Source organism: Crinia signifera, chromosome 1, assembly GCF_055691185.1.
Source record: "Crinia signifera chromosome 1, ASM5569118v1, whole genome shotgun sequence".
In the NCBI taxonomy this organism is placed as follows: domain Eukaryota; kingdom Metazoa; phylum Chordata; class Amphibia; order Anura; family Myobatrachidae; genus Crinia; species Crinia signifera.
Genome location: NC_139217.1, coordinates 432,641,611 through 432,658,489, shown reverse-complemented (window position 1 = coordinate 432,658,489; position 16,879 = coordinate 432,641,611). Strand labels below are relative to the sequence as shown.

The window sequence follows — 16,879 nt, the reverse complement described above, 5'->3', positions numbered from 1 at the left end:
ATGGTGAGATTTAAAATTATAATATAGAAAAATAAAGAACAGATAACGTTTCCAATTTTGGAAACAGAGTTAAAGAAGTACTTTATCTACATTTGTGTTACCAAATGTGCTGGAGGCCTAAAACGGGATCAGGTCAGCTCCATAATGTGAAATGCATGTACAGGAATTGTACAGAAAATCACAATTTCGGCTACGTGTTTTTACAGGTTTTGGAGATGTAGTTAAATACCACATGCATAAAAGAAAAAATAGTCAGTAGCCAATATAAATCAAAACAGTACATGTACAGTGATCATATAACCTATTTCCATCCCTTTAAAAGTAACTATTCCAAAGTGAATGGATAGTAGATAGCTCTGAGAGAGAGAGAGAGAGAGAGAGAGAGAGAGAGAGAGAGAGAGAGAGAGAGAGAGAGAGAGAGAGAGATTGTTGATGCAGGGACAGCCATTCTCCATACATGTCGGAACAAAAAAGTTCTTTATGTCAACGTTTCCAGCCGCCGTTGACACATTCATCAAATGCACGTCCTTTGTGAAGGTCTCAACAAGGAGCATATCTTTAAAAGGGAAACGGTCATCTATTAGAGCACACTTAGGTCGACCACGTTGGGTCGACATGGGCCAAGGTCGACAGGGTTATAGGTCGACATGGGTCAAGGTCGACAGTCATTAGGTCGACATGGGTTTTTCACTGTTTTTTGAGCCAACATGTGCCGACAGGCGGTATTTCATGCCCTACCATCCACTAGGGCGTGGTGGGAGAATAAAAAAGTGTGCCGAGCGCAGTGAGGCACCGTGTCTGAAGCATTGTGAGCGAAGGGCTGCGGTTCACCTCCAACTGTGTCCATGTCGACTGTGTTGACATTCAGGTAAAAAAAAAAACAGTGAAAAATGCATGTCGACCTAATGACAGTCGACCTAAACCCATGTCGACCCATAACCCTGTCGACCTAACGTGGGCGACCTAATGACTGTCGACTTAAGTGTGGTCTAATAGATGTACAGATTCCCTTTAAAATAGCATCTTGTTCACACATACATATGCAACAGCGTTTGAATACTCTTGTAGAAATCATGAAACATCCCAGATGTTGCAGAACATCAAGAGCACATACAATTATAGTTATACTGATGACGTGTGCTAGTAGAGAAGTTGCCCATGCCAACCAATAAGCTGCTCTGTATCATTTTATAGTATGGAAATGATAGATGTTACTTCAGTGCTGATTGGCTTCCATGGGCAACTTCTCCACTGGCTTGATGCTTCATTCATCTGCCCCATTGTTTGAAAAACGACAGTGTATGGTAATGGTCTATTTACGATTCATGGCTAAATCTATTTCAACAAATTATTAAATTAGACAAAAGTTATATCCCGTTATGCAAATATATATTACATAATATACAAGAGCCAAAAACAGTATTAAAAAACAAACAAAAAAAACAAACAAAAAAAAAAGAAAAGAAGAAAAAACAAAAAAAAACAGACAGGGCGTCCATCTTCGGCAGTCAGACTCCGAGCTCATCCTCACATGAAGTTTTTCCCTTGACGGCTGGTTTAGTGGCATGGCAAACAGTGCCTTACTCAGGCATGTGTAACAGGTCTGCCTTGGCCAGGCTAGTCATCTAATAATGCACATATAAAATCACAAAAAAAAAAAAAAAGAAAAAAAAAAAAAAAAACATACAAAACCAAATTGTTAAAATCCATCTACTTTGAAATATGGACACAAAAGAAAATTTATGTTCTGAAAGCTACTTATTTCCCAACAATGTTCCCTATAGATGAGTGAATTGGTAGATATTCATTTATCAGATTATTTTTTTAAATTAAGTGAATAACCAGTATTTAAAATGTTAAGTCAGCAAAGGCAGATTTTAAAAGATCAAAAAAATAATAAAAGACAAGTAATAGGTTTATAATTACGATACTCCTATAAGCATTTTATGCTGAAACCAATTAAGATTTTAAGGCGACCAGTAATTTATGTAATGGAACTACAAAGAAATGTATTAATATTACTATTAATACAAAAAAAACAAAAACGTATGCCCATTGGATGTTACCTTCTACAAACAGCAATTAAACTGCCTTATTTCCACCACTGTCCTTCCACATTGCAGATAGTTACTTTCTTACCACCAGATTTAATTTAGTCTTTAAGTGGGGAGGATGGTAGCATGGAATTGTAGGGGGTGGCAGCAAAGAGAGCAATGCAAGGGAAAGGAGCCAGAGAGAGAAGGGGGAAAGAGGGAGGCAGCGAGCCAGTGGAAAGGGCGAGGTGACAGCAAAGAGAAAAGCAGGGCATGATATAGGGCAAGAGCTGGGGAAATTAAGATGAAGCCAGAGGGGAAATTAGGGCTCGACAGGAGGAGGAAAGAGCAGTGGAAATGAGGGCGTGGTGAGGGAGAGAGCCGAGTAAATGAGGGCGTGGTGAGGGAGAGAGCCGAGTAAATGAGGGCGTGGCCGAGGGAAGAGCAGTGTAAATGAGGGCATGGCTGATGGACGAGTAGGGTAAATGAAAGCATGGCCTGGGGAGAAATAGCCACGGAAATAGATATATCGTATGTTGACCAGGATCAATTAAATTTCCAGCTCTGGTATATGGCTTAATGAATCCCATATATTTATTGTAACCAAATTTCATTAATGATCCAGCGCACCTCTCTCTGGTGTGAGGAAAAATTACTGATGTCACTGGTCACAAAGTGCCTTTGGCCTTCCAATCTGGGAGGTCTTTCATGGCCTTGGAGGACTGAATCTTCACAGATAAAAACAAGTACAACTACATGTCCCCTTAGACATTATACCTACTGGTATAAAATTATGTGATACGTTCCAGCTGCACTGCTGTTTTGAGAACACTGTGTGCTCCGCTGAATGAGCTTACCCAAGTATACACAATGGGGGTAATGAAGGGAACTCAAACAAACTATGCACTCCTACATTTAAGTAAAAGCACATTTAAACTTGCAGAGAGAAGCCGGAAAAAACGGAATGCATTTTTAGTAGAAATGTTTCAACTGATAAAAGCATTGGCAATCAAGTGAAAAGATGTGACACAAAGTAAATCAGTTGCCAGCAAATACCAAGAGTGGAGTATTCTAGAACAGGCCTGGTCAACCTGTGGCTCTCCATCTGTTAGAAACTACACATCCCAGCATACCTTGCCACAGTATTGCTATTACAGAATGCTAAAACTGTGGCAGGGCATGCTGGGATGCATAGTTTCAAAACAGCTGGAGAGCCACAGTTTGGCCAGGCCTGCTCTACAATGCCACTTCCGCAAATAATCCTCTAAGTATTGGGATCTAAAACTCAGGTCTTTAAAAAATTAAAAAAATCGGCAATGCTTTTAGGAACAAAACGCGGATAGTAAATGCATTGCCCTTTTACATTTCAGGCATAAACACTGGATTTTAATGATCAGACACTTGGAAGAACATTACCAAGTGATTAAGCCCAAGTCTATACAATGTGCTAGAGGCTGAGAGACAGAGATGCTGATATTGGCTATAATGGATTAGAGTTAATCTCCATACACACAGGGCGAGAACCTGCGCTGATCGATGCAGTTAAACACACATCGTGCACTGATCTGGTACGGCAGTGTAAATGTAGCCATGCGATGGGACCGCGCATCGATGTCACTGGGGTTCCAGTACACTCAGAGCGATCTGTGCTTAATTTAAAATAGGGGTACAATTGCCCTGTGTGTATGCCGTATTATGTTTAAAAGTATATTTCACTGCAATTTGTTGCTACAGGTGATACAGCCTGTAATAAAAAAAGTCATTCAATAAAACTACTGAATGACTATTTATTAACGAAAATGGGAAATTTATACTTTCATTTCTGCCGAAATATCTAAAGAGCATCCTTCAAGCATGTTTGATATTTGAACATTTTCAAATATCAAACATCATATAGTCCATGGGTACTGCTTAATAAAGGAGTACACCAAATACTAGTTAAAAATAGTTAAAAAATAGTTAACCAAAATAAATAAGGGCTAGCAGATTTAACCAGATTGGCTGCTTATTCTTTTTATGCAAATAACTCCTGAGAATATTTTACTTCAGTTAGTCAAGAGCATCACAACTAAAGTATAATTTGTACTTACCACTGATACTACAGCTGTAAAACACTCATGGAAAACCAAGTTTATAACACTTCTGGTTGTCTTAAACTTAAGAAATTAAAATATATCTGAAACCGTGACACATTATAAATGTCCTGTAATTGTACGATAAATTCTTAAACAATTGCAGTTTAGCGGTGGTGTGTCACACGACACTGCAATTTAACAGGAAAGCATGTTTATCATGGGATAGGTATGCTTTCCTGACAGTCATAATGTAAACAATCTGTGTGACAGCAGTGTGAGGTCAAGCAAACATGACATTGTTACCACGTGACTGTAAAAGGTAACCATGCACTATTGCTATGTATTGTAGCAGGGTATGGGCAAGCAGACCACCCTGCATTCCTTTCACAGGAGATGTATAACAGGCGACACCACTCCCCACTGCTGGGAGGGGACAGAGTCGGAGTTGTGTATGGGCACCTTTAAGAGTCATGTTTAAACTTATACTGAAACAGTTATGATGGTTTAACTACTGTATAAATCTAGGCTTGGCAAGGTGTGCTTGAAATGACGCTGCCAACTGATTGTACGTGACAGTAATTTAGCAGCCTCTTGTTTAGCCGGATCCGGATGATAGTCGACACCAAAATGTTGACAAGGCAATGGTTGACACATGAGAAGGTCGACATGATTTTATTTAAATTTTTTGGGCTTTCATACTTTTTCACCTGAACTCCGATAGGGAATGGTAAAGAGCGCCAAGGGCAGTGGTAGCAGAGCAAGGCACCTGCCATGTAGAATGCAAGGGTACACATTACACTACTTGGGGATACACCTGCTCAGGTGTCGACACTGGCAACTAAAAAACGCATGTCAACCTTTTTGTGTGTCAACCTTGTACACGTCGATCCTTTGTCAATGACAACCTAGCCATTGTTGACCCTATGATCCATATCCTTGTTTAGCACGGTGCTATGTTTTAAGAAATAGGACAGCACTGGAATTGAGCAGTACAGCTGCAAATGGACAGTATTGCTACATAAAAGCTAAATAAGAAGTGCTGAACTGTGACGGATGCATGAAAACATAGAATATAAGAGAGACGTTGCCAGACTCATTACTTAAATTAATTCCTCTTTTCCTCTGTAATCGTCCTGTTTTGGAAGCTGCTGCTGACACTCACAAGTAGTCTGCTTACTTCCCCAACCTGGACATCAGTTAATAAAGAAATACACCATAGATAGTAATTAGAGGTAGAAAATAAATATATCAGTATTAAATAGACATTATAAAAGTCAAAGAATTTCTGTAATAAATATAGCATCCATCCAGTAATATAAAGGTTTCTTCCTCTACTGCAGCTGCTGCCATATTGTGTTACTTCTCTAGTAAGCTAATATATAATGTCACAGCGTTACCCCTTACTCTGTAATGTAAGGGGTTGGTTCAGCTTTAGGCAGCCCACAATGAAAGATCAGGGACAATTTTTGCTTTAGGAGGTTCGACAGATGTTTTATGCTACGGTAGGAAAGGAGAATCAGAATTGCAGAAACACAATAAGAGGATCTGTAAGCAAATGATAAAGCTAAGGGCCGCTACCTGCCAGGGATCGGGGCCGCTACCTGCCAGGGATCGGGGCCGCTACCTGCCAGGGATCGGGGCCGCTACCTGCCAGGGATCGGGGCCGCTACCTGCCAGGGATCGGGGCCGCTACCTGCCAGGGATCGGGGCCGCTACCTGCCAGGGATCGGGGCCGCTACCTGCCAGGGATCGGGGCCGCTACCTGCCAGGGATCGGGGCCGCTACCTGCCAGGGACCGGGGCCGCTACCTGCCAGGGACCGGGGCCACTACCAATGACTTGATACATTTTATAAATTCAATAGGGCAGTTATTTAATGCATTTACAGTTTACTTTGAACAGCTTTCAAACATATGTCTATAGGTCTACACTTTTTTACTAAATAAAGCGATAAATGTTAATTATGTTAGAAAATCAAATAACCTGCTATGGTAAATATGGATTTGAAAGCAGTTCCAAAGTTGGGTACATACTAAAATGAATTAAATGATACACACGGCATTGTTAACAGTGGGCGCTCCTGCGGGTCACTAGCAACATCCCCCATAGTCTGTACCTGCAGCTCAGTCGGGGAATGTTGCTAGCAATGCCATGCTGTTACAATGGGCTTCCCCTCCAGTCTCTGCCAGCATCACCAAGTGTGTATGCACTGGCCAATGCCAAGTCTTAATTGCTCGAGGCTGCTGGGTACACGCATTATGTAGTGTGTGCCCAGCATAATAACGTCCTCAGCAGTATCCAGGTCGCACCAAGACTTGTACAAGTCACAATACCTTGTTGTTACAGAAGCAAAGTTTAAGGAAATGTTGAGGAGCATTGTTTAAATTGCTCGCACTATGGGCCTAATTCAGCATTGATCACAAAGCCGGGGGGCTTGCTCCTTCACTATCGCTATCCACGCCACCACTGCCTTTAGTAACCAGGTGTTGAGTGAGCCCACGAGGGTCCGTTTGGGTCTCTTGGTTCGACCTTGTTCTCCACCCCCATCTCCTCCCCTGTCACGTCACAAGGCCCCTTAGCCCACTTGAATTTAGACCTAACCATAAATGGTTACATTGGCCCCACCTGTAGTGGAACATGGTTTTGTCTATTAGACAAAAAATGTGCTTTGTCTGTACATTTATCATGTAGGACATAATTCAAACTGACTGGCTGGCATTCTGCTCCGACCTAAAGATTAAGCAGCCACTTATGTGAATAGCAAAGCTGTGCAGGCAGACTGCCCAATAGAAATTCTATTCTAATGACTCATCTGAATTCTCTCTACATGTAACAGATGAATGAATAACAATGACTTGTAACTGAACTGACTCTGGGGGGAAATAATGAAAGTGAGAAGCATCTATGATTGTTTTCCTATGCTCCATCATAACAGCATTTACCATGAACAGACCTGCTTGCAGCTCTAGACTTCTTTTGGCTTCCATAACACACAATCTGAAATTGGGAACATTAATCCCTATGTGCCGCACCAACCTCTTTTTTTATTTTTTTACAATATTGTCCCCTTTAGTCACTGAACATCAGGGCCCATATGTATTATGAGGCAGGTTTTCAGCAGATTTACCCATGAGATTTAAAACTGCAAGAATATTGTGTCTAATGACATTGGCAAAAACTGCAGGAAAGCTGTGGCTTTGTAAACCTGCTGCTTAGTACATATAGCACCAAATCAATGTATTTATGTACAGATAACCTCTCCGTAGCAGAGGGAGCATAGGAAAACATTTTCTGGCATCAAGAAAATAATATTTGCTGAAAATAACCTCTAGAGACTTTTCAGAAAAGATAATTACATTAGACATAAAATAACTTATCCATAGAATTGTTGTTTTCTTTTTTTCTTACGGGGCGATTTCAGGGCATTTTCCAATTGATCTGATTAGATCACTTAGAAAATGCCCCTACATCGCTCCGTGTGTAGGGGCCATAGCTATAGCGATGCACGGCCCTGTCACCTGGCGATTTATATCCAGCATGCTGGATAAATCTAGTTAATCCCCGGTCAGGGACAGGGTTGTCTCCGGAGAACACACCTCTGGCATGTTGCTGTGCAGCGCTGTGTGCTGAGCATCGCACTGAAAATATCCCTGTGTGTAGGCCCCATTACAATCACATTGAGCAACTTTGTGGTTGACCCTGAGCTGTAATCTAAATATGTGACATTAAATGTAGAAGCTAAATTATATGTGCTGTTCCACATAAACATCCTTAACTGTGTCATCATATCTAGGCACAAGGTGTCAAAAATATGATTGTAAATATGTATGTGTACTCATTCAGTATAGTTACTAGTGAATATAGCCGTGTGGTAAGTACCTAATTAGCAGCCTGCTTTCAATTTCAAGTGAATTTATTCATTTGTTCCTCCACCAGAGTCCTGAGGCTTGCCGAAAGTTATATGCAAAAGTCCCAGGAACATTATTTGTGTGTGAGGGGTGAAGACACACTGCTGCTGCTGCAGGAAGCCTCTTGCTATCTAAAAACAAGGCTGTGGGCTGTAATATCAACAATCTATCATTACGGAGCTAAGTAACATGAAAGAGAAGAATACTAAGGAGAGAAAATATAGGAAACCGCAGACAGGAACTAGCAAAACAAAGTGTGGGGGACAATGGAAGTGGTCAGAGGGAAATAAAAGGTGCAAGGGAGAAAGAAAATGTTTTACTACTTACCTTCTGCTCCCTTTAACAACTCCTAAATAATGATGCTATATTAGCCTGGCTGAGGGCACTGTCCCTTCTATTGTGTGGCAACGGCTATAAGGTGCACATTCAGGACATAAATAAGAGGAGAGATTTCCCCAGCCATAGTTCCATAACCTTACTGTTTCCGGTGTCCCCAAGAAAAGAACAGGAATGTGCTGAATGGGTTTGGAAGAACAGGATTGCATTTAACAGGACATTGCAGTCTGATTATACAGAATGTCACCATGCAGCAGGAGTTATAGAAGGAAACATGAACACGTACTCACATGTCAAATTACAGGAGCTAATTAAGAGTCTATCAGATACCAGCTAAGTATCACCTGACCGCAAGCTACACATATCTAAAGTTCTACATCAAGGGAACATTACCAAATGACTTCATTCTGAGCCTGCAAATAAATACAGTTATCAGACACTGCAGAGACAAACAGAACACACCGTCTTTCATACTAACCTTCAGCACAGGGGACAACAATGAGGGCTCTGTCAATAAAAACCGTGTTAGTAAGATGCTGGGCCACACCGACGCTTGCCGGCTCCCGATACTTAATATAGCACACTTTGGAGGAAAATGCAAGCGGTGCATTGCTGAAAAATAAAAAGAAGAAAATCTCGATAACCGTTCATTTTCTTACAAAGTAAATAACTATTTGCTTTATAGATAAGGACTACTAGGGGTGCAATGCAATGGTTTTTGTGTGTGCCCAAAGTAATGTGCGCCGATCAAAGCAATTCAATTGTTGCACTGATCAAGCGTCCATTACATTTCAAGTGCCCAAATAGAAGTGGTTTAGCAGCATGGCAAGTGTGTATGTACTCATCCATGCCAAACTGCACCCGGTTCCTGCCGCTACCAATATTGCCCGGTACACACATTGCGCAGTTTGTACCCAGCTTAAGGCTAAATAGTCTTAACACTTTGGCCTCACTTGGACTAGCAACAAGAGCACACATTCCTGCCAATAGCAGTTATTCCTCATTATAAACCAGTTTAATAGAGACAATCCCTATGACAGGGTTGCGATCATGAAGGAATAAACCCATTAGAGTGGTACATACACAATGAACCTTATTCACATAACTACATAGTTTCTGTGTACTAGTTTAATATAGGCCTAGCCAACCGGAGGCTTTCCAGCTGTTCTGAAACTACACATGCCAGGCTAAATTTTTAGCATTCCCCAAAATAAAAACTGTTGCAGGGCATGCTGGGATGTGTAATTCTTGACAGCTGGAAAGCCACATGAGACCAAGAGACACAAGTATGACATGCAATAAAGGGGAGATCCCAAACTATTTGCAAAAAAAAAAAAACACTACATGAACCATTAAACAAGGCCCCCCAATTCCCCATGGATTTAGCCAGGACTCCAGGATCAATTAATAATCACCCTTAATGTTAAAACAAAAATAAATTATTGAAGGCAAACCTAAATATTCTGTGGTATTTTATTACAATGCTGTAAAACTAGAAATGAAAACCATTTATTCATGAATATGTAACAAGCTGGATTATCCAGCTTCCAGTGCCTCCTGTGGAATTGTGTTCTCCAGGTCACGTGGGAGAACCCAGCCACATATTTCCCTTCTAATATGCGACACAGAGCTAACAAGAATCTAGCAATAGTCTGGTAACAGACTCGAGTGATGAGCTATACTCTGTTGGCCATGATAGTATTTAATTACTGCAAGTTCACTAGCACAGGGGAATTATGGGTACCTCAGAATGGAACGGCAGAGACAGCTTGTCCTAAACAAACATTGAGTCTTTATTAGGCAAAAAAATAGCTGCCCCGTGCAATAAATATTACATGTTAAAAAATATATATAATTTACATATTAAATTTTATTTTCAGGAGGCTTTAGCCTCATACACACTACACGATAACGGCTGCACCCAAAATAGTTAACAATATCAGGCATGGAGGGCCAATATTGCGTGTACACACTGAACGATTTTGGTAAACATTAGCGTTCAGTAACGTCACCGGGACATGCTGAATTTGCCAAATTGACCTGCATGTTCAGCCGAGAGGGATGGGGAGTCGGTAACAATGCGAGGGAGTGTGCATAGTTAACAATATTGAGTGTGCACACTAGAAGATATAGTAAAAGAGATCACTCAGAAAGCCCTATGTCCTTTAGTGTGTATGGGGGATTATTAGCCATATTTTTAGCATGATAAATAGGTCACCAAGAAATGTATAATTTTCAAAGTATTTAAGATTTACAGATGGTTTAGTGAGATGGAGTTATCCAAACTGGGTGTGATATGACGGGCTGACATGTAGGATCGGCAGGGGAATGGGAACTCTGCCTGGTATGTTATTTTATTTCCCATTTTATGGCCACTCAGTGACCTGAATGTCATGAGCGGGCATTAGTTGTGGGGGTAGAGTTTGTTTTTAGGGAATTCTTTAAATGCTTAAATATATTTTCATACTATAAACACAGTCTTGGGACAATGAAATGTAGCCCATGGTGCCTGGATAGGTCCATGTGTAAAAACTGCCAGCAGATCCATTCTTGTTACTACAAATCCACAGAACCATTTATCAGTATCTGTACCATTAACTGGGATCCTATTCCAGGTTTGTTGCCCATACTGTCACAAGTGAAAGATTGATACAAAGAGCCTAATGCTGTATACACAATAAAAGTATGTAGCAAATAACATTTTTTTGTTACATACTACGTTGGTTTGTTACTACTCAGTTTGTTTTTTCCCGTTTCCAATTGTAAAGTGCAACGGAATATGCTGCGCTATATAAGAAACTGTAAATAAAGAAGATGCTAATGTGTGAAGTAGCTTTGCAATATAATAGATCACATCCGCTGCACATACTAAACAATCCGATGTATGACACAATGTACCATTACACCATGCATACCTGCATCGCCCATGGAATTGTCCCACTTGGCAAGCAGCACATTTTATTTTTTTACAGTTTCTTATATAGCGCAACATGTTCGATTGAGCTTTACAATTGCATAATCCTATTCAAAAGGATAATGACCAGGTACACAGGAGGGTACATACTAAAGGCCCAATTATACTGGTTTCACATTGCAAACCTGCTTTCAACCCATTTTTGTAAATGTGTTTTAAAACGGGTCAAAAGCCAGTTTCAATACCGTTTTTGTACCTTTCAGTTTCAACCCGTTTCACCCATAGTAAGAATATCCTTTGTTTATTTCCTGCTTGTGGGCGGGGATCATGCAGGGAGATAACCTATCACCCTTGTGTGGTTATCATTTGTAGCAAATACCATTCTGAGCTGTTCATGCCCCTTTCACTTTTTACCGGTGATGAGTAAATGCCGGGCAACTTCAAAGAAGATGCTGCTTTCACACCGCAAACCTGCTTTAGTCCAGGTATTTACATGCGATGTGAAAGGGGCTAAACTTGCTCTGACCCGTTTTAAATACCTGGTCTAAGCAGGTTTTGCGGTGTAAAAGCAGCATCAGACTGCAGGGAAAACGGCTCAGAAACGTGTAGGATTCTGCTTTTAACACGTTTCAAAATACCGGTATTCTGTAACCGGTAAATTGACAACGGAGCTTTCACATTGCAGCTGTACCTGTTTTAAAACGGTAAAAAAACGGCAATATACCATGTTAAAGCTACAATGTGAAAGGGGTATTAGGTGTCAGCCTGTGTCTGGCTTTGCGGGCCAATCGTGGGAAGGGACCCAGCGCGCAGGGCAGCACTGCCCTGTGTCCCCCATGCAGCCTAGTGCAGGCTGTATGAGCCGTGACAGAAAAATGTATCCTATGATGTATCTCAGGGGTTCTCAAACTCTGTCCTCAGGACCCCACATAGTTCACGTTTTCCAGGTCACACGACAGGTGCACTCATTGACATATTTTAAAAGATCCACATGTTTGAAACATGCACTATGTGGGTCCTCAGGACCGAGTTTGAGAACCTGTGATGTATGTTATGGGCTGTACTCAGCTTACCACATCTATCTGTGCTGGGTAAACCCAGATTTATATGTGCCCTTGATGGACAGCCCCACATTAATAGACGCAGGGAGCTGACATTTTGTTGCAAAATGCCCATACATTGCACACCAATGCACGGGCAGTGAGGGGATAAGGAGCATGGACCTGTGCTGGGAAGCAGAAGGATGACACTATGGCCCTCTCTCACCACACAGCTCCCCTGCCACACAAATACCTCACAGATACCCCCCATGCACGACACCGTAACCCCACTATTCCCTGCACCACATCCGTGCCCGGGTCACTGCACTCACTCGGGTGGGTAAAGCCGTAGCTCCTCCACGTCCCCTAGGAAAGAGAAGAGCGTCCGCATCTGGTCACTGGTGACGGAAGCGGACAGGTTGGTGACCTGTATGACCGTGGTCGGGGAGCTGCTCATGATGATGGCGGCAGCGGCGGACAGAGAAGCCCTGACCAGTGCACTGAAGCACTCCCGCCTCACAGCATCAGACAACGAGCCGAGCAGCTAGCGGCCACGGCGGATAGAGCGTCGCCGGAAGTGGCGCGCTGTCTCTCGCACCAGCCGCCAGAGCTGCAACAGCGCATTCTAGTGGCCATGTTTAATACAAGTCCCGGAATGATACATAGGGAGGGATGGCCATCGGTGTGCACGCCACGAGAGCCAGCCCTAAGCAATCTGATGCCCTAGGCAAGATTTCTTTTTATGCTCCCCTAGCAGATCATTCAAAAGAGATAGATTATACGCACACATATATAAAAGACTCCCAGGATAAATAATTACTCTCACTGTCACTGTGGCATACTTGCCTACCTGGCCCTCTCCATGAGGGAGAAAATGCTCTGTTCCTGGACTTTTTAGGCTGGTGTAATAGGGGTATGGGTTCGTTACAAATCACCATTACTTTAATTTTATTTACCTTCATTGGAAGAAGGCGGTCATTTTTGTAACATAGCGTGTGACATGTTTCACTGTTGCAGACGTTTGGGGTAAATGCAATATCAATAAATCAGAAAAATCTGTGAAAGAAACCATTATTTTCATCAAATTTAAAGCTTAATTTTTTCTTATAACTATTCAAATCTAACCCATGTCGACCTAGAACCCTGTCGACCCAACGGTGTCGACTTAATGACGGTCGACTTAAGTGCTGTTGACAATACAACCATATCCCTAAGAAAGATGTGGGTATCTTGCCATCACAATGCCTATACACAATTTGCATTGAGGCAATGAACTACAAATAACAATCTCTTGTATGAATGCATCCATTATCACCAAGCTGTGTCCGAACCTTTTAGCAAGATCTACCAAGAGATCATGTGATTTAGGCAACGTGGATCTATAGTAGGAATTAATGCAGCATGTTTGAAAATGTCAGAAAGAAAGGGTCACAGCGCTGGTTATGAGGAGGAATTAACACTTAAAATTCATGGGATCAATTAAAAATGATTTATTCTATATGATCGTTAGGGATGTAGGGATAAAATATTGAGTCATGAATAAAAACCATTCAGCAGTCTCTCACAATATTAGTTCATATGCAGCAAATTGGTATACAATTTAAAATTGTATACCATCGCCTGCCATCGCATCGCATACCATCGTATGCCTTATGGTCTGCGATGCGATGGGCGCCGTGCTAGGAAACAAGTACCCTCTCTGCATATGTTACATCTGCCCCGGCGTCCACGGAGGCCTTCGGGATCCTCTTCACCATTCCCAGGAGCGCATTACGCGAGTTAACGGGCGCGCCGGTGACCTCACCGGCGCTCCCATGCATTTGTGCAATGCACTCCTGGGACCGCTGAATAAGATCCTGAAGGCCGCCTTGGACATCGGGGGACTTGGCAAGTATGAAAAAAGGGGTGGGGAACAAAAAAAATCCAAAATATTCTAAAAAAACACGTTTTTTTGAATATTTTGGATAAGAAATCTACAGATACGGGAGACTCGACCTGCATTACAAACAGGGAGGGGACAGCGAAAGCCACAGAATTTGCATACTGGGTGGCCACTTGAAACATAACACTTCAGTTATCTATGACATTGAATGACATCTAATAAGTGACATAAAAGAAGCTCTTCCTAATATTGGCAATATTATATATTTTTCAGATAGAAGCGCAAGTCAGCATAAAAATAAGAATTTTTCAAACATCTGCAGCCACAAGAGACTTTGGACTTGATTGGCAGGGCCGCCGACAGGAGGGGCCCGTGCAGCTACCCCCAGCCCCACTGCACCCGCACTCCCCTACCCGGCGGCCAGGCACGCACAATACACAGTGCAGCCTGTAGAGCGCAGAGCCTAAGACACAGAGGGGCTCAGCGCTCTGCAGGCTGCACTGTGCAGTGTGCGTGCTGGACCTGTCACCTGACCGTGGAGGAGAGGACACTGAAGGAGCCGGACGATGCACGACGCAGGGGATGGTAAGTAATGGGGATGGGGTAGAGGGAGGCGGGGTGTTGCCATGCAGGGGTGGGGTGTTGTCATGCGGGGGTGGGCACGCGCGTGGGGGGCTGTGCCGCTGGGGGCCCGGACTGTAGGTCAGTCCCGGGCCCCAATATTTCTAGTGGCGGCCCTGCATCTTTTAAAAATGTGATTGAGGGTTTGTTCAATTCGTTTGGAAACGCAAGCCCCCTCGCATTAGCTTTCTATCTCTCCGACGATCCTCCTCCGATGGAGGCACTGGTTTTCCCGATATCACTTTGTGGGGCAGATTTATTAAGCTTGGAGAAGAGATAAACTGGAGATAAAGCAGAGAAAAGGTAAAAGGAGATAAAGCACCAGCCAATCAGCTGTGTTTGAAAAAGACAGTTGGGAGTTGATTGGCTGGTTCTTTATCTCCTTTTACCTTTTCTCCGCTTTATCTCCAGTTTATCTCTTCTCCAAGCTTAATAAATCTGCCCCACAATTACTATGCCACACACTTAAGCCAAGCAATAGCGTGGTTTGCCTCCTCTCAGGTACCTAAATGGGTCTTGGTGGAATCTAAACTATGCAACATCTCTCCGTTATCCTTCCTACTTGGACTTGCTCCTTCCAACAGACTCTCCCATATACAAATGAACCCAATCCTTGCATTCACTTGCTCTATTTGGGACCTATGCTCTTCCCACTTCAAATCTCCACCTGCCCTTCTCCTATTACCCCACTATGGAATAATCCTGCATTCCCACCGGGTCTTAACACTAAGCGTTTCTCCCATTGGCTAGAAGGTGGCATTAGAGTGATCCATGATCTCTTAGACACCAACGTCTGTGCCTCTCTAGATTCCCTCAAAGATAAATTTAACATTCCAGCTCTAAGTTGTTTCACATATACTCAAATACAGCATTTTTTTCACTCGCTCCCAGTTGAGTCTATCACCAGATCCCTAACCCCTATCGAATACTCCTGCTTACATCAACCCTTATGTAAAGGTATCATCTCAACTTTATACAACCACCTACTTCTCGCCAAATCCCCCCCGAACCCCAAGCATGAATCCCAATGGGAAAAAGACTAAGGCGATCCGCCAGATGATGAATCCTGGTCATTGATTAGAGAAAGAATCGCCAAATCCTCCATTTCGACTCTGATAAAAGAAAATTCACTAAAGGTGTACTATAGATGGTACCTAGTCCCAACATGCCTGCGTAAAATGTTCAACTCTACCTCTGATCGTTGCTGGAGAGGCTGTGGGGAAGAGGGTTCTTTCCTACACATTTGGTGGTCATGCCCCAAGATAGATGATTTTTGGAATGAGGTGACTCACCTCCTCAGCGAGGTCTTTGCCCGCCCTGTGGCTAAGTCGCCGTGGTCCTTCCTTCTCGGCCTCCCCATCAATGACATGAGCAAAGAGGCAGACAAGCTCTCAACACATATTCTTTGTGCTGCCCGGTGTCTCATTGCCAGTCACTGGAAGAACACAAACCCCCCCTCCCGACAACAGCTCATTAATAAAATTTGGCACATCGCTGCCATGGAAAAAAATACGGCAAACCTTCATAACGCTTCCCATAAATTCCTCTTGACTTGGTCTAATTGGTTTAGTTATAATGGCACTACCTTAAAGTATCCCCAGACCTCTTTCTTTGACAAACATTGTGATTGTATTACTGCTAATGCTATGGAACCCTCATCGTTTTTAGCTTAACCTAACTGGTGTAACTGCATCTGGGACCCGGTCTAGGTCTCTTCTCACATCTCTTCTACTTTATTTTTTCTGCACCTGCGCCTTCCCCAATTCCTACCTTTCTCAATATCCCTGCTCTTCTTCTTTTCTCTCCACCCCTTTCATATCTCCCCCCCCCAGTATTCTCCCCCCTTATTTGAGAGTATTCAAACCTTAATTGGTTTACCTGTTGTTCTGAGGATTTTTGGATCTTCAACTCTCATGACTGAGTAATGGATTATGTGGTAATTCTCCAAATCCTTAGCAGTTAATATGTTTATAATATTTTTGTTGCACTTAAACAGCTAATTGTACTGGTGTTTTGCTATGAATCACATCTTGCTTGTCATGCACACTATACTCTTGTATTTCTTGGAAAC

At 42.5% G+C, this 16,879-nt stretch overlaps 1 protein-coding gene across 12 annotated transcripts in view; it reads right to left on the bottom strand.

Moving 5' to 3' along the window:
* SREK1 (splicing regulatory glutamic acid and lysine rich protein 1) overlaps nucleotides 1-12,866 on the bottom strand; it is a 56,476-nt gene extending 43,610 nt beyond the window's left edge. For all 12 annotated transcript variants that reach the window (XR_014450711.1, XR_014450712.1, XR_014450710.1 and 9 more), the window contains exons 1-2: nucleotides 12,638-12,866; nucleotides 8,830-8,963 (exon numbers count right to left, since the gene is read on the bottom strand). Coding sequence is in view for 8 of the 12 variants with exons in the window: in XM_083152770.1 (XP_083008896.1) it covers nucleotides 8,830-8,963; nucleotides 12,638-12,762 (259 nt within the window). In the remaining 4 variants the exon portion in view is untranslated. The remainder of the gene's footprint in view (nucleotides 1-8,829; nucleotides 8,964-12,637) is intronic.
* Nucleotides 12,867-16,879: the final 4,013 nt, after the last annotated feature.